Source organism: Mytilus galloprovincialis, chromosome 7, assembly GCF_965363235.1.
Source record: "Mytilus galloprovincialis chromosome 7, xbMytGall1.hap1.1, whole genome shotgun sequence".
Taxonomy (NCBI): Eukaryota; Metazoa; Mollusca; class Bivalvia; order Mytilida; family Mytilidae; genus Mytilus; species Mytilus galloprovincialis.
Genome location: NC_134844.1, coordinates 63,655,867 through 63,681,671, shown reverse-complemented (window position 1 = coordinate 63,681,671; position 25,805 = coordinate 63,655,867). Strand labels below are relative to the sequence as shown.

At 31.2% G+C, this 25,805-nt stretch overlaps 1 protein-coding gene across 4 annotated transcripts; it reads right to left on the bottom strand.

The window, feature by feature from the left end:
- Positions 1-978: 978 nt before the first annotated feature.
- Positions 979-25,234, bottom strand: LOC143083459 (UDP-N-acetylhexosamine pyrophosphorylase-like). 4 transcript variants are annotated; one of them, XM_076259714.1, is made up of 11 exons: positions 24,987-25,233; positions 23,217-23,531; positions 17,669-17,873; positions 16,405-16,580; positions 14,909-15,081; positions 14,314-14,507; positions 12,943-13,086; positions 11,290-11,475; positions 8,418-8,447; positions 4,050-4,119; positions 979-3,212 (listed from the first exon to the last, which is right to left on the bottom strand). In XM_076259714.1, exons 2-11 carry the CDS (start codon positions 23,491-23,493, stop codon positions 3,108-3,110), a joined length of 1,560 nt encoding a protein of 519 aa, XP_076115829.1. In that variant the 5' UTR covers positions 23,494-23,531; positions 24,987-25,233; the 3' UTR covers positions 979-3,107. The 4 variants fall into 4 exon arrangements, with proteins under 4 accessions (XP_076115829.1, XP_076115828.1, XP_076115830.1 ...); XM_076259713.1 differs by having other exon boundaries at positions 11,290-11,482; positions 12,944-13,086; XM_076259715.1 differs by lacking the exon at positions 8,418-8,447 and having other exon boundaries at positions 11,290-11,482; positions 12,944-13,086; positions 24,987-25,234.
- Between the last annotated feature and the right edge of the window lie 571 nt (positions 25,235-25,805).

The following is a 25,805-nucleotide window of genomic DNA, read 5'->3' as shown; positions in this document are numbered from 1 at the left end:
AATGGGAAAATTTCCTAAAAAATGCCATGACAGCCTGTGCAACTCTTATATATGTACAGTAAATCTGTGAAGCTAAGATTATCTAGAATGAACACTGTAAGAGATTTAAACAGAATATTTACAATAATTGTCAGTTTTGGTGACTATGATTATGAAGTTCCCAAATTTGAAAAAATCCTCTTTAAACAGTTCTATAAAAATTATATAGTGTATTAATTTACGTTTTTTGATTGAGTTGAGCCTGCCAATTGATATTTTATCGTTTTTTTCTATGTTGTGATGTTATGCTATTGTTTCAGAAAAAGGGAGAAGGTTTGGTACCATTAAAACGTTTAATCCCGCTGCAAATGTTTGCACCTGTCCTAAGTCAGAAGTCTGATGTACAGCAGTTGTCGTTTGTTTATGTAATTTATACGTGTTTCTCCTTTCTCGTTTTTTTATATAGATTAGACCGTTGGTTTTCCCGTTTGAATGGTTTTACACTAGTATTTTTGGGGCCCTTTATAGCTTGTTGTTCTGTGTGAGCCAAGGCTCCGTGTTGAAGGCCGTACATTGACCTATAATGGTTTACTTGACCTATAATGGATTATTTTTTTAAATTGTTATTTGGCTGTAGAGTTGTCTCATTGGCACTCACACCACATCTTGCTATATCTATAATAATGATCCTTTATTTCATTTTCTAATTTCATAAAACAATTTTCAAAAGTCAACTATACGGTTTAGCTCAACATTTTCTTTGAATAATGCCTATAAACCATTATCAATATAATCGAGTGTTTGTATTTGTCAGGTTTTTGGACTTCCCACTTTCCTTTTGCAATTAACCTTTTAGTACTTTTGTTCATACTATTTTGAACTACTGAAAAATAATTCATTTATAGAAATGTAAAGTAAATATTTCAAAATCTTCAGCTGGTGAATGCACTGGGTCAGACCTGCAAAGAACAGTTATTAAAAAATGAAAACAAAACTAGGTTTGATTTATTTTTAATTCCAGGTACCTGTAGATACATGTACATAAAGTATGAGAAAAAAATCAGATAGATGAAATATTGGTACAAATGATCAGAATATGAAACATGAATTTTGCATAGATCAGTGGGCATATGTTGTTTTTCAAGCAATAAACCAATGGTCACATGGTGTTATATGCATTTTAAAATACCATAAATCATTTTAAATTAAACCTTATAGATTAAAAATATTTTTAGTCCTAGATCTTAATATGATACAAAACTATTAATGCCTATTACAATGTATTACAATCTACTGTATCTTAACAAATTGACAGATAATAAAAATGTTATTAGTAAAAAGATCAACTAGATCAAAGTTTTGTTGAAGACCAATGAATTTGTATGACTTTGTTTGTCTTACAATTGCCCAAATGTTTTTTCCTTGTCACAAAGTTTGGGCAAAATATCTTGGACAAGTCATTTTAAAACATGTGCAAATATTGGCAACTCTTTGCAAAAGAAAAGAAAGTTGTCCAATTGATGAAAATTGTAAATACATAAATATTAAACTGCTCCAATTATATTGCTAAATACCTACATTTTAAGTAATAACACCGGGAAATCAATTATAAAGGAAAAGTAAGCAAGCTTTGTTAAAATCACTGCACCCTGTCATAACAGACTCTGACCTGTCATCTTGCCGTATACATGGGATCAGTATTTAACTTATAGATTCAAAGTTTGAACTTTTATCTTTTTTTAAATCAAAAAAATTTAAGTTTCTTAGCAGATAGATCTTGACCTGATGTCAGAACGTTTGTTTTAAATGTTTTGTTTTCAGAGATATAAACCAAAAACTGCATTTTACCTCTATGTTTTATGTTAAGCCATGACAGCCATCTTGTTCAGCTGGCGGGGTCTTCAGACAATTTTTTTTAAAACTAGATACCCCAATGATGACTGTGGCCAAGTGAGGTTCAATTTGGCCAGGTGAGCTAAAAATCAGGTCCTTATAATCTCTCTTACTATATACAAGTTTGCAGACTTTTCCTAATTATTGACTTCTGCTACAACCTTACAAGTAAAGTACTATATAGTCATCTTATTCTTTATTGTCATATAATATTTAATGTTTAGTTCTGAGATTCAAATGTAGAAAACTAACCATTCATTCAGTTTTTATCTTTTTCAAGAATTGTAATTTATTTTGATTTAAGGTTAAATTACGCATATGTCCCAAACACCATGCACTTGACAAAGAGGATGGCATAAATATATGGCAATTACAAAGTAAATAAATAATTCTATTTTCCATTTAGCTATTTAACATGATAATGACAATAACAAAACAAAAAAATTGAAAACTATTTCAACTCTTCATTTTAAAATGAGTAACAAAAATTAAAAAAAATTATATAAGAGACATAACAATATTACCATAAACACCAAATAATAAAAAAATTACTTGACACACAAATTAGCTTTATGCACCAATTAACCTGATAGTTTTCAAATTTTTTGCTATTTTCAATTTTATGTTCTCAATACTTAAATTTACTTAAATTGAGCAAAAATTTATATAGCAATCAAATATACAGATGATAAAAAAGGAAGTTTTTCACTATTCATGTAATTCTTGAACTTCATACTTTATTTGTCTTTTTTAACACTTCTTTGATTCAAGCATCACTGCAGATGAAATTTTAATCCTGGTATCTACATTTTGAGTTTATGTGCACCATTTTTAAATATACAGTCATAAAATTTAATGTCATAAAATCTAAAGGTATTTATAGGTAAACTTCATTCATGACACATCAGAATTCATTGAGAATCTGCAGGGGCAAATTTTTTGTCATCATGAAAAACTGGGTTTTCACTGTGATATGAATACAAAATGTTTCTTTCCCTATCCTACAAAGTAAATCAAGCCAGTAAAAAGTAAAAAAAAAATGCTTTATGATAAATATGCGTAATAGTTGTGTAAATATAAAATTCTTTAACAAAGTTTAACAAAACTCCACCACAAATACACTTATGTGTAGTCCGACGAAAATAAAACCATACAATTGTCCCAGATCACAGAAAGCTTCCCTTCCAACCTAGTTATATTATTAAGTAGCTGCCCACACTAAATGATTGTTTACATTAGCTTCTTTCTCCTTGTCTGACCTCTGGTTTCTCGTCACTAGGCCCTTGTTCTAGGTATAATGGAGAAACAAAACTCTTTCCTTTCACCAGATCTTCTAAACCCTGTAAAAAAACAATGTTTTGTAATATTAATAATATTGTTGGTAACTTCAGCAATGTTTGTATTAATTAATCTCATGCTTTATTGAAGGGTCTGGATGGCATCCTTATATAACTAATTTCTGTATTCTTTTATTTTTGAAGGACATTTTTCTCTATGCATTTTTAAAAAAAATACTATTCCTTATTCTTTTTATATCAGCTACCTTTTTTGTTTTTATTCTCTTCTAGCTATTATTTTGGGCACTTTTCTTTATATTTTTTACACTTTATTCTACACGATGTGCCAATTATTCTCTATTCTGTAAAACCCATCCATACCTTTTTAATGGAGATTTTATGATTAACACAAACAAAATGAGCAGTATATAAGAACACAAGAAAATGTAGATCTTGGTTCAATAAAAAACTAAAATAATCAAGATTCACTTTGCATTTGTGAAAAAATTATGATGCCTTATTTAAAATAAATGAATATGTGGGTTATGGTCAATGAGACAACAACAGTCTTTGATGCTATAATTAGCTCTATCAGCAAGATCTTTATAACTTTTAAAATTACTATGATATGAATTTCCATTGCTAACTCTAAGTGCATTACAGAGGAGTAATTAGATAACTGGTAACTAAGTTTTGGTGTTACATGTACTGTTTTATATAAACTAAGCATGAGCATATATTATTAAAGAAGTTATACTCAATTATGTTGCAGTCTTGCTTTTTTGTTGTGCTGTTGGGTATATGTCTCATTGATGTTTTTACCCAACATCTCTTGTTATTCATAATTATAAAGTGTATAACTTATAACTTAGGGTGCAGATTGGATGTTACAGTACATACCTCACCAGCATAAGATACTAATGGAGAGATTTCACAGACTATTCCATTTTCTTCATCAGTATCTTTTTGACTGAAAAAAAGCAACAATGATTGTACACTAAGTTATTCAGATAAAATCCAAGTGATTCAATTCTATGGATTCCTTTACCCTTGGATTGAGGAACAAATACTATTAACATTGAAAACTAGCAATCATGGTTTTGATAGCAGACAAAAGTTTCAGAAAATTTGTATTTTAAAGAGTACTAAATTTATGATTCATCTTTACCCATGAAATCCTCTAAAATTAGGTTTACAAATAAGAACATATCCAAACAAAACACTAAGTGGAATAAACCTTTATATACACCTTCCTCACCATTTTTCTTTAACATAGTTCAAAATCAGTTGAAAATAACTTTTTAAAATATCAAGATCAAACAGATATTACAAAATATCTCATCCTTACATTAAATGGTAAATTATGCTTCAATTTCAAGAATAAACTGTGGCTAAAAATCAAAAGAAAAAACATGAGGCCCATATAATACTAGAATAACACTTTAAATTCTAAAATATACATGAATAGAGTTATCCCTCCTTTGTCAACAAGAAATAACGATAAAGGCTACTTACTCTATGTTCAATACATGTTATACTAATTAAACTTAACTAACAAAAGCATTTAAATTCTAATAGAAAATGACAGAATTAAATATCTATCAAAAATATTAACACAGGTTTATTAGCTCACCTGGCCCGAAGGGCCAAGTGAGCTTTTCCCATCACTTTGCGTCCGGCGTCCGGCGTCGTCCGTCGTCTGTCGTCCGTCGTCCGTCGTCGTTAACTTTTACAAAAATCTTCTCCTCTGAAACTACTGGGCCAAATTGAACCAAACTTGGCCACAATCATCATTGGGGTATCTAGTTTAAAAAATGTGTGGCGTGACCCGGTCAACCAACCAAGATGGCCGCCACGGCTAAAAATAGAACATAGGGGTAAAATGCAGTTTTTGGCTTATTACTCAAAAACCAAAGCATTTAGAGGAAATCTGACATTGGGGTAAATATGTTTATCAGGTCAAGATCTATCTGCCCTGAAATTTTCAGATGAATCGGTCAACCCGTTGTTGGGTTGCTGCCCCTGAATTGGTCATTTTGAGGAAATTTTGCTGTTTTTGGTTATTATCTTGAATATTATTATAGATAGAGATAAACTGTAAACAGCAATAATGTTCGGCAAAGTTAGATTTACAAATAAGTCAACATGACCGAAATGGTCAGTTGACCCCTTTAGGAGTTATTGCCCTTTATAGTCAATTTTTAACCATTTTTCATAAATATAAGTAATCTTTTACAAAAATCTTCTCCTCTGAAACTACTGGGTCAAATTGAACCAAACTTGGCCACAATCATCATTGGGGTATCTAGTTTAAAAAATGTGTGGCGTGACCCGGTCAACCAACCAAGATGGCCGCCACGGCTAAAAATAGAACATAGGGGTAAAATGCAGTTTTTGGCTTATAACTCAAAAACCAAAGCATTTAGAGGAAATCTGACATGGGGTAAATATGTTTATCAGGTCAAGATCTAGCTGCCCTGAAATTTTCAGATGAATCGGTCAACCCGTTGTTGGGTTGCTGCCCCTGAATTGGTCATTTTGAGGAAATTTTGCTGTTTTTGGTTATTATCTTGAATATTATTATAGATAGAGATAAACTATAAACAGCAATAATGTTAGGCAAAGTTAGATTTACAAATAAGTCAACATGACCGAAATGGTCAGTTGACCCCTTTAGGAGTTATTGCCCTTTATAGTCAATTTTTAACCATTTTTCATAAATATAAGTAATCTTTTACAAAAATCTTCTCCTCTGAAACTACTGGGCCAAATTAATCCAAACTTGGCCACAATCATCTTTGGAGTATCTAGTTTAAAAAATGTGTGGCGTGACCCGGTCAACCAACCAAGATGGCCGCCACGGCTAAAAATAGAACATAGGGGTAAAATGCAGTTTTTGGCTTATAACTCAAAAACCAAAGCATTTAGAGGAAATTTGATGTGGGTAAAAATGTTTATCAGGTCAAGATCTATCTGCCCTGAAATTTTCAGATGAATCGGTCAACCTGTTGTTGGGTTGCTGCCCCTGAATTGGTAATTTTGAGGAAATTTTGCTGTTTTTGGTTATTATCTTGAATATTATTATAGATAGAGATAAACTGTAAACAGCAATAATGTTCATCAAAGTAAGATTTACAAATAAGTCAACATGACCGAAATGGTCAGTTGACCCCTTTAGGAGTTATTGCCCTTTATAGTCAATTTTTAACCATTTTTCGTAAATCTTAGTTATCTTTTACAAAAATCTTCTCCTCTGAAACTACTGGGCCAAATTAATTCAAACTTGGCCACAGTCATCTTTGAGGTACCTTGTTTGAAAAATGTGTCCGATGACCTGGCCATCCAACCAAGATGGCCACCACGGCTAAAAATAGAACAGGGGTAAAATGTAGTTTTTTGCTTATAACTCTGAAACCCAAATCATTTAGAGGAAATCTGACAAGGAGTTAAATTGTTAATCAAGTCAATATATATCTGCCCTGAAATATTCAAATGAATTTGACAACCGGTTGTTGGGTTGCTGCCCTCCAATTGGTAATTTTTAAAGAAATTTTGCTGTTTTTGGTTATTATCTTGAATACTATTATAGATAGCGATAAACTGTAAACAGCGATAATGTTCATCAAAGTAAGATCTACAAATAAGTCCACATGACCTAAATGGTCAATTGACCCCTTAAGGAGTTATTGCCCTTTATAGTCAATTTTTAACAATTTTCATTAATTTGGTAAATTTATGTAAATTTTTACCAAATATTTTTCTCTGTTACTAATGGGCAAAGTTCATTATAGATATAATTGTAAGAAGCAAGAATGTTCAGTAAAGTAAGAACTTCAAACACATCACCATCACCAAAATACAATCCATTTGTGTCCTTTGTTTAATATGCACATAGACCAAGGTGAGCGACACAGGCTCTTTAGAGCCTCTAGTTTTAATAGTACTCATACATGAACAAAATGGAAGAAAATATAATACTGTCGATTCATTTATTTTTTTATGCCCCACCTACGATAGTAGAGGGGCATTATGTTTTCTGGTCTGTGCGTCCGTTCGTCCGTTCGTTCGTCCGTTCGTTCGTCCGTTCGTCCGTCTGTCCCGCTTCAGGTTAAAGTTTTTGGTCGAGGTAGTTTTTGATGAAGTTGAAGTCCAATCGACTTCAAACTTGGTACACATGTTCCCTATGATATGATCTTTCTAATTTTAATGCCAAATTAGAGATTTTACCCCAATTTTACGGTTCACTGATAGAAAATGATAGTGCAAATTTCAGGTTAAAGTTTTTGGCTTCAGGTTAAAGTTTTTGGTCAAGGTAGTTTTTGATGAAGTTGAAGTCCAATCAACTTGAAACTTAGTATACATGTGCCCTATGATATGATCTTTCTAATTTAAATGTCAATTAGAGTTTTGACCCCAATTTTACGGTTCACTGAACATAGAAAATGATAGTGCAAATTTCAGGTTAAAGTTTTTGGCTTCAGGTTAAAGTTTTTGGTCAAGGTAGTTTTTGATGAAGTTGAAGTCCAATCAACTTGAAACTTAGTATACATGTGCCCTATGATATGATCTTTCTAATTTAAATGCCAAATTAGAGTTTTGACCCCAATTTTACGGTTCACTGAACATAGAAAATGATAGTGCAAATTTCAGGTTAAAGTTTTTGGCTTCAGGTTAAAGTTTTTGGTCAAGGTAGTTTTTGATGAAGTTTAAGTCCAATCAACTTGAAACTTAGTATACATGTGCCCTATGATATGATCTTTCTAATTTAAATGCCAAATTAGAGTTTTGACCCCAATTTTACGGTTCACTGAACATAGAAAATGATAGTGCAAATTTCAGGTTAAAGTTTTTGGTCAAGGTAGTTTTTGATAAAGTAGAAGTCCAATCAACTTGAAACTTAGTATACATGTTCCCTTTGATAAGATCATTCTAATTTTAATGCCAAATTAGAGAATTTATTCCAATTTCACAGTCCTTTAAACATAGAAAATGATAGTGTGAGTGGGGCATCCGTGTACTGTGGACACATTCTTGTTGGTACCATTTTTTCCTGGATTCTGGAATAATCACATTTTTGTAAATATTTGTTTTGTAGGTTTTACAAATGTCGGCACACAAGCCTATAAAACTGTTGTTCTTCATTGAACATTTAATTTCATGGTCCACATTAACCTATTCCAACGAATTCAACAAAAATTCGTATCCCACAAATAATAATGTATCCAGAAACTATATTATTTTTTATGTCATTGACCTAGAAATACTTACTTGTCTCCACTGCCATTTCCTTTTTTAGCGCTGAAGATAAAGGAGACAACATTGATGTGTTAGAACATGCAAATACAGATTATCATAAACAAAGGGCAGATAACTCATGCAAAAACAGTGAAATTACAACATGCCAACAGACAACAAAAATTAACATGGTCATATACAAGGAATTTTTAAGCTTATACAATACAGTTATAGCTTTGTAGAGGCAGAAAACTATCAACAATAAAAATGTGAATGGTGACAGCAATTTGCAGAAAACAGGTATCTGTTTGCATTAATAATTACGCCAGCACATAATGGGTGAAATTCCATGTGCCCTATTCAATTGCTGCCATCAATAAAAATCTATTAAAAAAATATTTTAAATGGAAAAGTCTGTAATGTTTATAGAAAAGCTGCTGTTCAAGTTTTATAAACGCCATGAAAGTAAAAATGAGTTATTGATTTATTGTTTTTCAAAATATACTCAAAACCACAGACTGAACTTAGACAACATGCAGGAATGATATGTATTGCTTCCAGGACTATCATCTCAGGCTCAACATACATGATAAAGAACAAAGTCATTATCATTTGTATATAAGAACTGACTGTAATATTTTTTCTGTCTATGAAGAAATAACATAAAAAATTTGGCTCACACTGAATAACGCACGTAGCGGGTTTTTTAACAGTGTGCACCACATTTTTTATGTTATTTCAAATAGACAGAAAAAATATTACAGTCATTTCTTATAATTTAATGCTAAATTCCATTTTAAACCGTAGAAAACCATGAAAAAACGTTGATGACGTCACGGTCACATGACTGAATTATGTCCATGGGCTCATAACAAAATAACGTCAGCCAATCAGAAGACGTGTTACATCCAAAATTAAATTATTTTAATTTAACTTAATTACAGCATACATTTTTATTTTAAATATGCCAAATTCAGACAAACATATCTTAAAAACTTCAGGTACAATTTCCAATTTCAAATGAAATAAAAAAAAATATATATTGCATGTCAACTACACTGTATAAGCTTTAGAGATGGACAAAGCAGCATAACATTCAACTTTAAGTATTCAATTGAGAAAAATTATTCATGTATTCGTGAATTACTAATCAATCATAGATTTTAAACATGACAATCACAAACTTTTCAGGCTCTCACTTCTGTCTCATGATAACAAATGTGTATATGGGTTAAAACATAAATATCTGGCATTGCATTAATCTTTCTAATTTTTTACAATACAGTGTAACCTGCCTAATCCAACCCCGGAGTATTCCAACATCCTGCTTTAACCGATACATTATCTTTTTCCAATATTATGCCTATCCTTGTAGAAAAAAACAGAGTATACCCACATTTTTTTCTGCTCCCCCTGTCACTGTGTGTCAGATAAGTTAAGTTACATTTTATATACAGTTAACTCTCGTTGTCTTGAACTTGGTTGACCTGAAATTTCTGATGAGTCGAAGTTTTCACGTGGTGCCGAACTTTATTCTATATAAATGTATGTACTTCGATTCCTGATTAGTCGAAACTGGATGACTCGAAATTTCGGTTGAGTCGAACTAAATTTATGGTCTCAAGGTTAACAAAAGCATTCAAAATTCATTATTTATCTCAAACTAATACACATATGTCAAAACATGACCTCGGAGTTTAAAATGGATTGAAGAGTTAATCTGACAATACACCTGTAATTAAATAATTGGTCACTGACCATTGTATTGATTTATGACATGCTATTTCAACGAGTGTTTACCTAAGATTATATTTTATAAAATTATCTGAAAAGTGACGATTTTTTGCATATTTGATAGATTTTTCATATTTTTGCTTGAATCAGAGGGTTTGTAAAGACATAATCAGCTAAAATCTTTCACATATACTAATTGAATCAATTGAAATAGACACTTAAGTGTTTAACAAGTGTCCAAAATCTTTCGTTAGATGAACCTGAAATTTGAGGCCAAAATCGGCCCTTACCGGACCTATTCCTTTGAAATTGCAAGCATGACCTGACTTAAATACCATAAACAGATGCACCACAAGGGATGCTAGGTGCTAAGGCCTAAATTAATATTGTTTGTTTCCCAAATCCCGACCCTGCCAAACCAGGTGTGGGTAGCTATAGGTAGGTAGGGAAATAGTTTTATTTTTTCCCAAAAGCTGGAACAATATCTGTCTTTCCAGCAAGCCTGAAAATCAGAAAAGAATAAAATAATATTTGGCTTAGTTTCGACAATAAAAATTTGTGAGTCAGACCATTTTTGCAGGGTCGGTCGGGGATTGTGGAAACAAACAATATTTTATTTTAGGCCTACTATTACTGTCAAAAACATACAGTGCTAGGTTATAAAAAAGCAATGTAACATCATGGGAAAACATGCATATCAAACATTGTTTTCAGTGTAAGGGATATAATTAGGATATTTGGGAATTTTTATTTGGGTATTCATGCTATATATTTCAGAGATTTAGAAAATTATAATGGGATAATTATATTCTTATTTGTTAATTTATAAAGAACAAAACTGTCACCATGTCCACATGACTAAATACAGTCTGACATATATCAGACCTATTTCTAAGGTCACCACAGTTGTAAGGTACCTCACATCACTTTTAAAAGTTTATTTCCTAGTTATCTTTTACAGTAATTAAAAATATATTATCTCAACACCTATCTTTACAAGTTTTAGCACCACATTATTCTCTTTTCTTTATTTTTTTCTGCAGTATTGGACCATAATTCTTTTTGCTGTCAAGCCTACTCCCTTTCAATAGTGACCAAAAAACATTTACAGATTATATCTTTGGAAAACTTCATTCAGTTACAAAATTTTCATCTAACATGTGATAGTTACCTCTGAATGTCAGGAATTTCTGATCCATCACTGTGAACAAACTTGCCTCCAGCTCCCAATACAAATCTTCTGTGCATGTCCAGTAGAGCATGACGAGCTGTAGTGGGTGTGTCTTTAGGCTCTGAGTTAGCATTCTTTAGGGGAGAGAACTCATCCTCTCTCAGAACTTCCCATACAGCAAAATTCCTGTCTCATTTACACAAAAAACCACAAACACAACCACATTCAGGATAATAGGCATGCATATACACAATATTGACAAACAAATAAACATGTGCAAGGAAAAGTTACGTCATATAACAATGAGTGTAAATAAGTAAACATGCGCAAGGAAAAATTAGGTCATATAACCATGGGGATAAACAAATAAACATGTACAAGGGAAAAATTAGGTCAGGACACAGTATGGGTAAAAAAATAGGCATGTGCCAGGAAAAATTAGGTCATGAAACCATCAGAATAAAAAATATTCATGTGTAAGGAAAAATTAGGTCATGACACCATAATGATAAACATGCACCACAAAAAACGATAAAAAATAAACATGCACCAAGAAAATTGGAGTCAAATAAACAATAAAAAAACATCCAACAACCAACACAAGGGAAAATAACATTCAAAAAGTGTAAACATGCAGATGTTAAAAATTTGAAGGAATTTAGGGAATGGTAGAGGAATTCAGAAGAAATGATGATAAAGGATAGAAGATATATGTTAATGATTCAGGTATAAAATATAGTCATGCATAAAACATCACATTCATACAAACACACACACACACACACAAATTCACAAATGAAAAAGAGAAAGAAGAAATATATGAATTAGTTTTGTATCATGGAAATAATTGAATCTTTTTAACCATATAAGAGGAAAGCTAGAATGTGTTTCTTGAATTGTTTTAAAAATAGGGTCAATAATTTATATTTAAATTTGATTCCTATTAGACCAGAACCAAGTTTTTATTGGTGGAGGAAGCTGATGTACTTTGAGAGAACCAGTGACCTTCAATACAGGGTATATGTTGATTGCTAGCACGAGCATTTATATTATATAAATGAAACCCAATTGAAATCAAAGATTTATTTATAGGCAGAACATTCTGTGAAAATTTCTTTTGGTCCAAAGACACAATTACCTTTATTAAGATCTACAGGTATAGGGTGTCCCCCCCCCCCATTGTAGAAGGCAGTCAGTGGTCTACATAGCATATGAAGGTTATTTAGCAATTCTTGTATCATACACAATAAAACTGATATTAAAAATGTGTTTTTGCTTGTGTTCGTTTATTCTAAACTGAATGGAGGTTCGTGTATAGGGGGAAAATTGAGATCTTACAAAACATGATTAACCCTGCCCCATTTTTGGGACTGTCCAAAGTCGGAAACTTCTTGTCTTTTTTGTCTTGTATGATTTTTTAGTTCATTTATATGTTTCGCAGTTTAGTGTGACATTCATTTTGTCTAAACTGATATACAATACGTTTAGGGGCCAGCTCAAAAGCCAACCTCCAGTGCGAGATTTTATCACTGTTATACCCATTGATAGTCATAAGCTGTGTCCTGCTCTCTGGTCCAGTTATTGCCTCTTTTACACATTCCCCTTTTTCATTCTCAATTCCATATCAATATCTTATTTATTTGTTATATGTACCTGGCAAAGTGGAAAACATCAAATACAAATTTCTCCATTTTGATTCCATTGGGTGAAGTTGGTTTGATTGTCTCTAGATTCTCTCCAACATATGGAATCTTCTTTTTAGCAACATGGTGTGCTAGCTGTTCCTCTTGTGCTTGGCTGAAGGAATAAAAATATTTATCATATACTTAGCTTAAGATGATAGCTTTTGCATATACCGGTATATGTGTAATGGGCAGAAGTAAACAAGCCATAATTTCCCATCTGATAACATATGTCAGAGGTGTGTCATGCAAAATACCCATAACAGTGCCTCTTGTGCAAGTTACTTCCGGTATATCTGGTATCGTATGTTTACTTTTCCATTGTGGCGTCAGATCTTTTTTAAAATGACGTGAAAATTTTACAGGAACTTTTGTGATGTCAAGTAATATGGTAATGGCAGACAAATAGCGATAAGGTTTATTGGATCCAGTGGTAAATCTGTTTGTACAGAACCAGCTGTTATTGAAACACAGATGTTAACATAGCTAAATCCAATGACATAGATTTTCAAAATGATGCTAGTTTACAATTGATAGTACTTGATAAAAAATGCCATGACAATTATGAATGATCTCATATAGAACAACATGTAGTAATAATGATCTTAAACTGTTCTTTCATGCTTCCAGCTTCCAAATATTCAATGTTTAAAAATGCCTGGATAGGAAATGGTACCATAAATATATATATGGAGGTAGTGATGCTATTGTCGGATAATTAAAGTGTATTTGTTGGATTCATAATTTAATTTCTTTAAAAAGTTTTTGACTGTTTTAGTTTATTTCATTTGTTTATTTGCCTATAACATAATAAAACAATTGTCAGAAGTATATGATAAAGAGATTAATACATGGCCTTTTCCATATCAACCCGGGTATCATCCCTTGCACAATATATATCAGCACCTCGACCAAGTCTCTAGCTGTAATGGGGGTCTCAGGATAATACCTGGGCCAATATGGAAAAGGCCATGTACTAATCTCTATGTAATATATATCTTATTCATATAAGCAAAATAATATATTGTAAATTTAGAAGTTTTTATTGCAAGTATTGTGCAATGGAAAAAAATGTGAGATAAATTATGGCAGTTTCAGGAAATAGTGCATACAAAAAATGCCAAAAAAATAAAAAATTTTGCTATTATTCTTGAATTGACATCACATATATTTAGTAATATATCAAAATCTAAAAATAAACTTGTAAGTACATGTATCATAACTTTAAATTTCCTGATTCATTTAAAAAATTCTCATCTCATTCTATGACTAAGCATAGAATTTACCTATCTTAATACTACTATTATTGAAATGGTACAACAAAACTCAAAATGAAACTCACGCTGACACATGTTTTAGAAAATCTAACTGGAAGTAATGATTGCATATATTTCCTGCATTGAAAGTAAGTCGGCCATCTTGGTTCCTCTTCTCAGCAGTTTTAAGTGTTATTTCACTATATTCTACCACCTGGTAATTTCCTTCTACTTTACACACCACTCCTACAGCTTCTGTAGGTACAGTCTTTTCTACAGCCTGAAAGATAAACATTAACCTAAATTATAATAGAAATCTGTGATTAACTTCACAACACCTATAATTTTAAAAAAGTAACGTAGGAAAGTGAGTAGATAATATACTGCTATGGTTTTGATAGGATATTTGAAAGATCAAAACACCAAACAAGGGTCTGATGGAAGGAAATTTATTTCTCCCCCCCCCTTTTTTTTTAGATTTATATTCCTCAATATTAAGTTCACTGTCTAGTGTGTTGTTGACTAATTTGTCTTTTTGTTGTTATGGTATTGCCTGTTTTTCTTTGACGCCTTTTGATAGCTCTATATGTAGCTTCTTCCCTTTTTAAAATTTCTTACTAAAAAATAAGAATTCACAGACTCTTGTTCAGAAGCTATATATGTCTAGTAGTTAGTGTGTACCTTAGCTCCACATCTAGCCCCTTTAGCCATACAGAATCCTATAAATACAGGATCAGCCATCTTGACAAGTATGTTATCTACACAGTAGACGTGTATATGTTTGATCCCTCTGGATTCCATATTTTCTACAATGCCATGATGTACCAAGCCCTTGTACAAACCACCATTTCCATCTAGAATATAAACAATGCCTATCAATGATGTCTTTACACTAAATCAATTTGATGTGTACTGATTGATACTTAAGTCTTAATAAATACATGATTTTGTTTATTGTTTTTGTAAATGGGAGTACTCTCAGATCCATACTTAAAGAGTCTTTTTTACTGTAAGGATGTATAAATACCCTGTCACGTTCAGTCTGTGTTTTTGTAACTTATTTTTCAGCTTTTATTCTGCAATCTGGTGCTTAAGGAGGCTCGAGGGTATAAAAATTTCAGAAAAAAATTAAACATTTGTTTTTCATTACAATTTTTAGTTATTACCTTTTGTAGTTGTTACTTTATCATATGGTACAAAAAACAGTCAAAACAATTAATTAGTGTTGGTCCCAGATGACTTTTAAAATGGAAACATCATTGAAAAAGTTCCAAATTATCTCCCTTTGGTGTAAAAATGCCATTTTTTGGCTTTAAAATTGAAATATCTCTTTTAACTCATCGGTGACCTATATTTTTTAATACAATTTCAATATATATGCTGTACTTAAACTAAATTATTGTAAAATTTGAGCGATTTCTGTAATAAATTTCTTTTTTTATTTCGATATTACCTTTATTTCTCCTATTAGTTCAACAGAAAATAAACACTTTTACAAAGATGTATGCTTCTTTTGAAGGCAGATTGTGAGTGCAAATGAACGGTGACCCCATTTTTTTATTTCATTTTTCTATTACGTATAAGATAAAGTTCATTTATAGAAAAATATAGAGAAATCCTATATAAATGATTTAGACCCGCTGTTTGTTCTTGTGTTGTACTTTTACACCACTCTCACAGTGTTAGGGAAGAACCCACTACTGTTATACTTGTCTCATTGGCAAATATACAACATCTTCTTATTCTTATAAATCAATATTCAATTCAAAATATTTTATTGTTCAAATATCCAAATGTACATTTAAACAAAGGGATTGGACAAAAGGCAGTGCCTATACAAATCCTTTCCCATACAAGATGGATTGAATAACATGCATGATAGTATATATTTTTCTGATAAGTTAATAGATCAATAGATCATACGTTATTGCAGTAAGACAGGGGAGGCAATTCCCTCACTTTATGAAGTATTTTATTGTGTATACTACATATATAAATAGCTTTGTGAAGATATAAATCAATATGTGTTATGTGAAGTTTTTTGTGCTTCAGTCATATTTTATGCTATTTATAAATATATATAACTTTCTGTTTACCCTCTGTTTACTTTCTGTTTACTTTCTGTTTACCCTCTGTTTACTTTCTGTTTACCCTCTGTTTACCCTCTGTTTACTAACCTGGAGCAAGAGCCACTTTGTATGGTTTTTCCAAAATAATTTTTCCTTCAAAGTCCATACAGGGGAGACGACCCTGTTCAAACAAGATCACATTCTCTTTTTGTAGACCAAAATAATTATGCTTCTCGAAAAAATCTACTGTAGCCTGCTTTGTGTGTTCACTTGTCATTATATACCTGAAATAAAGTTTATAATTTACAACATGGGTCACACACTTAAAAATATTTTGGTTTGTCCAAACTCTTCCCAAATGTTGAAACAGTGGGTAGGAAGGAAGGCATTTTCTTTTCTTTTTTTTTCAACAAAGAGAAATTTAAGCGTCAAATGTTTTTTAGTCTTCATGCCTATCTGATTAAAAAAAATCACATCAGGAAAATACAAGATTTTGAGTAGGCAGCTATTAATCCGGGTTAGGGCAAACAAACACACATAATCTATTTTATGGCCCTGGTTATAATGGATTTGGATATGGACTATCCCTTTAACTACATGTAGTCAAAATGGGATATTTAAGGTGGTACCTAACACTACAGGGAGATAACTCTGTCAAATCAGCTAAACGTTTTAATTACATTGTGTTGTTAAGGGAATATTAAGCTTCTCAATGATCAAAATAAGTGTTTGTCAAACTGCTATATAACCAGTGTAATAAAACGGTTGGTTCAAATTTTTTAGAATTTTTATATTTTTGTTAAAGGGTTAAAGTAAATACTTTATCAAAATTTCAAGAAAATTAAACGAGCCAAATTAATTTTAGTTAAAGTGTTGGGTACCACTTTAACAGTAAATACGGATTTTTGTTTGTTAATTGTGGACATTTTTTAGCTGACTATACTGCATTGGTTTTGTTAATTGTTGAAGGACATTGGGTGAAGTCTCACTGACTTTTAGTTGCTTACATGGATCATGTGGATGCTTAGTAAAAGTGAAAGGCTTGTTTCAGTTGAGTTCTTGTTGGGTTGCTTTGTTCTATCTAATTGATTTTTAGACTAGTTTTGTTTTTATTTTGATATGTATATTCTTTGTTTATTAAGAGATTGTTGTCTCTAAATTATACAAGGTAGTATCTTATTCATATGAAACTTCAGTTCCTTGAAGATAAGTAAAATCTAATGCATACATGTGATTCTTCCAGCGGGAGTCAAATTCTCCTGCTTATCAGACCCTCTTCCATCCCTCCTGTTAAAATTTAAAATGTCTTCATTTTACTTCTTAGAATTCAGTATTTATTAGAAATGACCTAATGGTCCATATATCAACTTACCATGGCACAACACATGAGTTTCCTGTCTGTTTTTGAGCCATTCTCTGTAACTTTAGTATCCTCTCTGCCTGCAGATTATATAAAGTTTTTCCTGACGGTAAATCAACATTGTACATCCCTTTAGGATAAGGTACCCCTAGCCTGGTCCCCTGTCCTCCTGCCAGCAGGAGCACAGCTACTCTATTATGTCCAACTTCTTCCAGTCCTAAAATGACATATTTGAGAATGTATTAGCATAATTGTGATCATGAATAAAAAGGATATCGGTAAATACTATTTGGACAACAACCCATCAACACAAAAAATTTGCAAAAATGGTTAAAAGAAAAAAAGAGAATACAGTAGGGATTTAATTACTGTAATTTCAAAAGTTATTGCGTGCATTTATTATTGCAATTTTGTCATTTAGACTAAAGCATGATTTTAATTGTTGCGATATTGAGAAGAATCCTGTTTAATTCATTTAAAAAAATATATATATATTTATTAATCAATCTAAATTATTAGGATTATGACATGTATTATCATGATTATAACCTTGTTGCAGTTTTTGTAATAATAAAAACATCGCAATAATTTCTGAATTTACAGTCTATGAGATATATATTTTAGTGGGCAAAAAAATAAAAATAGAGAATAATCATATAATGGTATAGAAAATCAAGTATTGAAATGAAGACTCTCCCCTACCCATGTAAACCCTCAAATATAAATATTTCAGAGCATCATTAAAGTGTACAAATTGTGTACATGGTGTCAGTCAACTTACCAAAAGTATAAACCTAAATTGCATTGCTACTTCAAATCAGTTTCATATACTATATTATAACTATTTGGATGAAGAAAACCTGTAAGATCTTCTGGGCCACAAACCAAATCAATGTTGTATTGAGACAGAGATTAAAAGGAAAAGATCATGCGTTGAATTGGTTTATGTATTTAGGAAAGAAAAAGAGGATATAACCAAGATTGCTTTGTGATAGACACCTCATGGTAGATAAAAAGGAGGAATGCCAAAAGAGACCAGGCGCATTGTAGAAACTGAAACAAAAGAATTTTGGAAGACCTGGAAAGAGATTGAGAAGAAAGTAAAAGACAGACAAATGTGATGAATACTAGCTGAGGCCTTGTGTGCAGAAAGGCACAAAGGGGGTAATGGTTAAGGCCTTATGTGCTGAAAGTTAGACACGAAGAGGATGAGTGAGTGATCCGAGTGACTACTTTGATGAGCTGGGTACTCATTTACAGCAAAAGGAGACAAATGATAAAGGAAGTTTAGTCTAGAAGAACAAATCTTTAACTTGGAACTAGAATTTCATGGCAAAATATCATTATATTAACTTGCATATCTTTTTATGTAAAGAGAGAAAACAGCATGTTTGTACAAAATCAATTTGTAATGACACATTGGATCAATGCATACATGTAGGAATTCACCCACGCACAAAACATTTAAAGACTCTAATAATTCATTCAAGGTAAATACTTGTGTGAAATGGTCCTCTGTAGTCTATGATAAGAAATATGACCCATGTGAAAAATCATACAATAGGTTTTACACACAATTTGATTAAAAAAACTGCCATCTTACGCAAATTTATAAGATCAATGTCAACAATTTATAAATCGTTGTATCTGTTTGTCTATATGATTTACCGTGATAACATATCTATTTATCTGGTATACAAACAAACAAAAGTAAGTCTCATCTCTCCGTTCAAATATTGACAAACAATAAAAGGACAACAAGATGTTACCTGCAATTTGTTTACCTTGAATTGGTTAAAAATTTATATTGTGGCCATCACGTATTACTGAAATTTCAATGATACAAAATGTATAAATAAAAGTTGTATTTTTTTTTATGAAATAGTATTCAAAATTGTTCTGAATTAATTTTCATTGGAATTGATGGCAGAATCTTATAAATATAAAAAAAAGAAGATGTGGTATGATTGCCAATGAGACATTAACTCTCCAGAAGAAATCAAAATTGTTTGTGTCAGTCCCATATAGTTTACTATTTACAATGATTCACAACAAGTGCGATAATGGGAAATCCAGTGTGACGTATTTAAACATTGAAGTATGTACATTCAACTCTAAACAGCTTTCTCCAACTTCCTACGACCAAACATCAGAGAACTTACACCCAACAAAGGAAAAATGTAGACATCATTAACGTTGAGTTTATACTAAATTAACGTATGACATCGTATGTTTAAAACAATGTTGTGATCTAAGCTGAGGATATCTGATAAAAATTATGTTTTAATTCCTACTTTTATTTTAAGGATGGCAATACATTCTCTCACTTGCAACAGTAGAATGGTTACCTGATAAAGATATATCATTTTGACATGGATTATCTAACACCACAAAGAATTTAAAATTTTACAAATATGAAAGGTCTATGACCTTTTCGAATGCAAATAATCGTTAAATACCCGGTTTTTCAATCTTGTCAGGAGAATTTTTATTAATAATTCTATTCTGTTACAAAATTTCAACAGATTTAAATTTCTAAGAACTACTGAATACAGAAAATTAAGAAATCTATATCTGTATGTGTATTCTTGCATTTTCTTCTTTATATATTTAATCAAAGGGCATTTTCAATTTAATACATGTACAAAAAGAACCTTAACACAAACACCTTAATAGATTTGTAGGGGAAATCTAGGATAAGACGAAAGATTTTTTGACTGGCCTTACAGTTTCAATGTTTACAGGCCATGTGGTCATAAAACTGAGTAAAGTTTTATAACCAAGGCACCTTAGTATTTTAGGCACATATGCTTTTTATTTCCTATCATCATGCAAGCATGTTATTTAGATCTGGTTCAGCCTTTTAATCTAGTACAAAGCAAACCTCAAATACATGTACATGTATGTACATTCAAGGGGGTAGACATTGGTTCAGGAAGATAACTCTTTAAATCAGTTAAGTGTTTGTAAAAGCCAAGTTCATCAATGTTTTTTAAGCATTTACCTGAAACAGATTGAAAATAATCTATGTAACCTAGAAGCTTAGAATATGTTTTTGAAAATGCTTGACACAAACGTACTGATGATTTCAAGAGTTATTTCCCTTAACCTATTGTTGAAGACTGTACTTTGAGCTATAATGGCTTACTTTAATAAATTATGATTTGGATGTAGAATTGTCTCATAGGCAATCATACCATATCTTCTTATATCTAATTAATCAACAAATGATAGGCAATACCTATACCTATGCTGGGAATTCAAGATTAGGCCTATTAAACATGTTAAATTAATATATTGTTTGTTTCCCCAATCCCGACCCTGCTAAGCCAGGTGCAGGTAGGTAGGTAGGGAAATAATTTTATTTTTCCCCCAAAAGCTGGAACAAATTATCAGTCGATCAGGTAAGCCTAAAAGTTGGAATTGATTAAAATAATATTTGACAAAATTTTATGAGACACACCGTTTTTGCAGGGTAGGTTGGGATTGGGGAAACAAACAATATTTTATTTTAGGCCTTATTCATAGGATACCAATGTTCATGCTTTTCGTGGATATATATGTGAACCAAAATTAATTGTTGATTGAAATATATATAATTATAATATTCTTTAGGCTAAATTAAATAATAATGCACAAAAATTCTCCTCCATCCATGAAAATTATCCAATATCATGAATAGTATTCCAATGCAGATATATAGTACATTTAGTATTTTGAAATTTTATAATTTTTTTTTTTTATCAAGCATCCAGTGTTGCACACTACAAGCCTGACTTTAAACTGGATCACCTTCATGACATTTAAAGTCAGTGTACTGATATTTTTTATCAATACACAAAAAGATCATGCATTCATGGCTATTTCTTACATTTTATTTAAATGCAAAGATCTTTAAATCTGTTAATTACACCATTTGTTCAGTCAAAAATGTATAACCATCAGTGAGGGGTACGTTTAAAGAAGAGATATTTTAAGTAGTTATGCATTTTAAAATTAAATAATTCAACAAAATTTGAAAACCAATCTTATGAATCATGTAAATTAATCATTTTAAGAGTAAGAATTTATACAATTTAAATCAATGTATATATTCATGATATATTTAGTAGACGATTACTAACATTTTCAAATCTTTTTAACGATAACAAAATCCCTTTTAAAGTAGGTCCCCTGACTGACCATAAACATGATAAACTGAATGTTATGCTACAAGAGTTGGGTAGATATTTTTTATACTCCTATATTGTAGCTAGTTTGGAGTATTTTATTTCAATTACTTCTAAAATATATATCAAATCTACAATGTATCTTAGCATCTCGGCCATTCACCACTATACTGAATGCAAAACTACATAGATATACAAATATCTATGTGGCATAAGTGCCAATGAGACATCTCTCCATCCAAGTCACAGTTTATAAAAGTAAACCATTATAGCCTATAGGTCAAAGTACGGTCTTATAATAAAGGACCCCAAAAAATTACTAGTGTTAAACCATTTAAATGGGAAAACCAACGGTCTAATCTGTATAAAAAATCCACACATGCATGACATGTAAAAAAAGTTTATCTTATTAAATATAATAAATAGATTAACTGTCAGGAAGTGTATTGATTATAAAATATTGAACAATACTAAATATACTACCGGGTCCTATATCATGTATATTGGCTGATTACTGAAGTACTTATATCGATAAAAACTGATTAATTTAAAAACTTAAACTACCTGGTTGGAAATTGACATTATGTAATTAATATCAAGACTGTTTACCTTGTCCCTCATTTGTTTACTATTATAGATATGTACAGTAAATATGTTATCTAATGTAGGTCATTTTCAAATTAGGTTAATTTAAATGGAGGATATTATACATGTTCTACATGTCTTAATTTTGTTTTTAAAGATTTATTTCACCAACATTTCTAAGAAACTTATAACAATGCATGTGTAATAAAGGTATTATCTTTTAAACATTTCTTAGAATCTGACAATGTATAAATTGAACTCAGGAATACCCCAGAATCAAAGCTAACATATATATGTTGTCCATTTCCATTTTTATTAACAATCCTTGCTAACTTCATTTTGGACTTTTTAAATTTAATTAAAGCAATAAAATTTGATGGACCACAATCAGTATCTTCATAATCTTTTGATTCATTTTTGTCTTTCCTTTTAGCCATGGCATTGTCAATTTGTTTTCCACTTGTGAGTTTGAATGTGCCTTTGGTATCCTTTACCTCTCTATGTTTACATATACATTTAGTTTCTTATTGATTAGGAATAGAAGGATAATTTTTTGGGCACTTCTGACATGATTGGATTTTTATTTTGGTGGACATGGTTGAAATTTACATTGGGATTTACAAAATTTAAGAAATCATAGACTCAGGAATTAATGACTTTTTTTTTAGGAGTGGAGAAAGAATGCTACATTCTTTAAGGGGAATCAGGATTCAGACTTACAGTGTAAATTTTTTCAAAAACTTCAGAATGACACTACTACATGTCCTACCTGTCTTTCATTAATAAAATAAATTCTTTTTTTTTACCTGCTGTCTGATAACTATTAAGAGTATCTTTGTCTGTTGATGTAATTCTCCCACAGACTTCAGCAGGCAAAGGTTCCAAAGAATCATCAATTTTCTGTGATGCAGAATTAAGAGTTTCCATTGCCGCCTTAAAGTATTTGTTTATTTCACTATAATTAAGTTTCACTAAGTCATTATGCAACTGTTGTTTTTCATCATCTGCAAGCTGATCCCAATATTTCAGTAAATGTTCCTGTCCATTTTCAGTCAGAGTTGTCCTTAATCCATTAATATCCATTTTGAGTATGAGGTCTGTATATTACTCCGTTTTTTATCCTTAAAAAATAATGCTCATCATGTGACTTGATACAAATATCATACATTGATTTTTTAGCATGTGCCATCACATGGTGGTCATTATGACCCACTTGACAATTAAAAGTTTGAAGTCAAAAGGTCGTACAATAAAATATATTATATACTATTGGGTTTGTTCATGCTTAAAAATTATCACATGCAAGAGTAGAATAGAAGTGTATAAGACTGTCGGACCATCATTATGTAAAGTCAAGGTGGTTAATCTACCCTTAAATTAAAAATAGAAGCAGAATAGAAGCTGCTGTTATGAGTTTTGCTTGCCTTAACAAACATTGACAAATGTAATGAATTATCATAATAAAAAAATTGCTTGGCAATCAAAAGATTGTTTCTTTAAACTAAAAGAAAACAACATTTACTGAAACACAAAAAACAATATAATATACATGTAATATGTACACTTTAAACTACAGTTTCAAGGCATCATAGAAAAACTGTCAATTCATTTATTTTCATTTTGTACCTGACTAATCAAGCAAAATAAAAAAGTATGTGTGGTTCCAGTAACCCTACCGTTCCTACTTTTTCGGCTTAAAAATAGCCTACCCTAAAGATTTTATTGTCATTTTTCATTAAGCACTGTTAAAGTCAGAATGTTGCTCCCATAGACTCAATATAAAAAAAAACATAAAATAAAAAAAAATCCCTACCTACACAATATACCTACCCTAACTTTTTTTCAGATGTAACTGGAACCACACATACTTTTTTATTTGGCCTAAATGAAACATTAAGTACATGAAGTACTAACTGGCTACATGCAAATGACATGTAAAGGGTATCCTGAATCGTACAGGTGTCATTCTACAAATGTACATGCCAATTGAGACACTTCAGTACAGCCTTTTAAAGCAAATAATCAATAATTTTTATATTTAACAACTGCAATAATTTGCAGGTTTTTTTTTAGTCACCCCCTGAGCTCTATAGTAGATTATCTTTAATAGAGACAGTCATTTTACATAGAGGTACATGTAGGTATGAGATTTTTGAAGAGACTAGTACATGAAGTACATAGATGTGTGTTTACTATTGACAGATCATTAAAAAAATATATAAAGGTAATATTTAAATAATTTTGTAACAGTTAAAATATATATTAGTTGATGAAAATGCAAATTAAATATCGTGCGATTTTTTAAATATTTCTAATGGCTTGAGTGATTGCACATGGTTAACTAAAACATCTAGATGTATCTTTCTAGTATGAGTACATAAAAAGTAAATACATGTTTATGAGAAGAAACAAATAAACTATCAAATAGCATTTAAAATATTTTTAAAACCAAGACGCTTTCTAACAAACATAACAAATGGAAAACAAATATACATGTATAATAAGCAACTTCGGTTAATACTGAAAATATTTGCAAGTTGAAAAAATATAAATCAGGCCGAAAAGAAAAGACTCACCTGTCGTTTAGACGTTCCTCAGGTGCAGACGATGAAAGATAATATGTGTGTCCCGGAAGTAAAACGTGTCGAGTGACACCGGCTTTGTATTTGTTTGTTTACGCGTACCAGTAATTAACGGGGTGTTTTTACCTATTCAAACATTCTACGAAGTGGATAATCTATTTTAGGTATTCAGAAACCCACAGAAAGTTTATTTTGACTGGAAACATGTAGATTTCTGGGGACAATTTCCAGAATGAAGTTATAACACTTAGACTCGTTTCCCATCACAGAACTGAAAGATTTCCGAAAAAAAACTAGCTAAGTTCTGGTCCAAGATCAATTTAATTATAAGTCTTATAAATGTGTCAGTCAAAGTTACGTTGTTTTTTTTAAAGACAGAGATTTAACAAATTATTGATACAGTGGATGACCATTTTTTGTGAATGGGATACACATATAATGATAAAGTAGAGGGTCAGGTTGGCCCGCTGGGGTTCTTCATTCTGTCACTGTGTATTTTTTTCAGTATATTAAATGCCGGCCATTTTCCTCTTTTATAATATTCTCTATTCTTTACACATTTAAGGATGATGGCCATCCCATTATTCTCTTATCTTTCTTTTATAGCCTATTTTTCTCTATTCTTTATAATTGTTGTCCTTCATCATGCAGTCTCAGACACTCTTAATTGACCTTTATTTTCTTTTCTCGATAAAGCCCATCTAAGACCCCCTCAACATGCTCAAGAGTCATAGTAATATGTATCAATGCTGTGGACCTAACATGTATCTTTGGTCCAGTGTCAAGTAATCAATCATATTATTCTATGATAAA

What these genes read in the sequence shown, in the direction of transcription:
- LOC143083459 (XM_076259713.1), bottom strand. Translation starts at nt 23,493, where the DNA reads ATGGATATTAATGGATTAAGGACAACTCTGACTGAAAATGGACAGGAA. An exon ending in CAAAGTGGCTCTTGCTCCAG is followed by an intron (nt 15,082 to 16,404) that starts GTTAGTAAACAG and finishes TTTATATTCTAG; the next exon opens with ATGGAAATGGTGGTTTGTAC. An exon ending in GGGCTAGATGTGGAGCTAAG is followed by an intron (nt 14,508 to 14,908) that starts GTACACACTAAC and finishes TTTATCTTTCAG; the next exon opens with GCTGTAGAAAAGACTGTACC.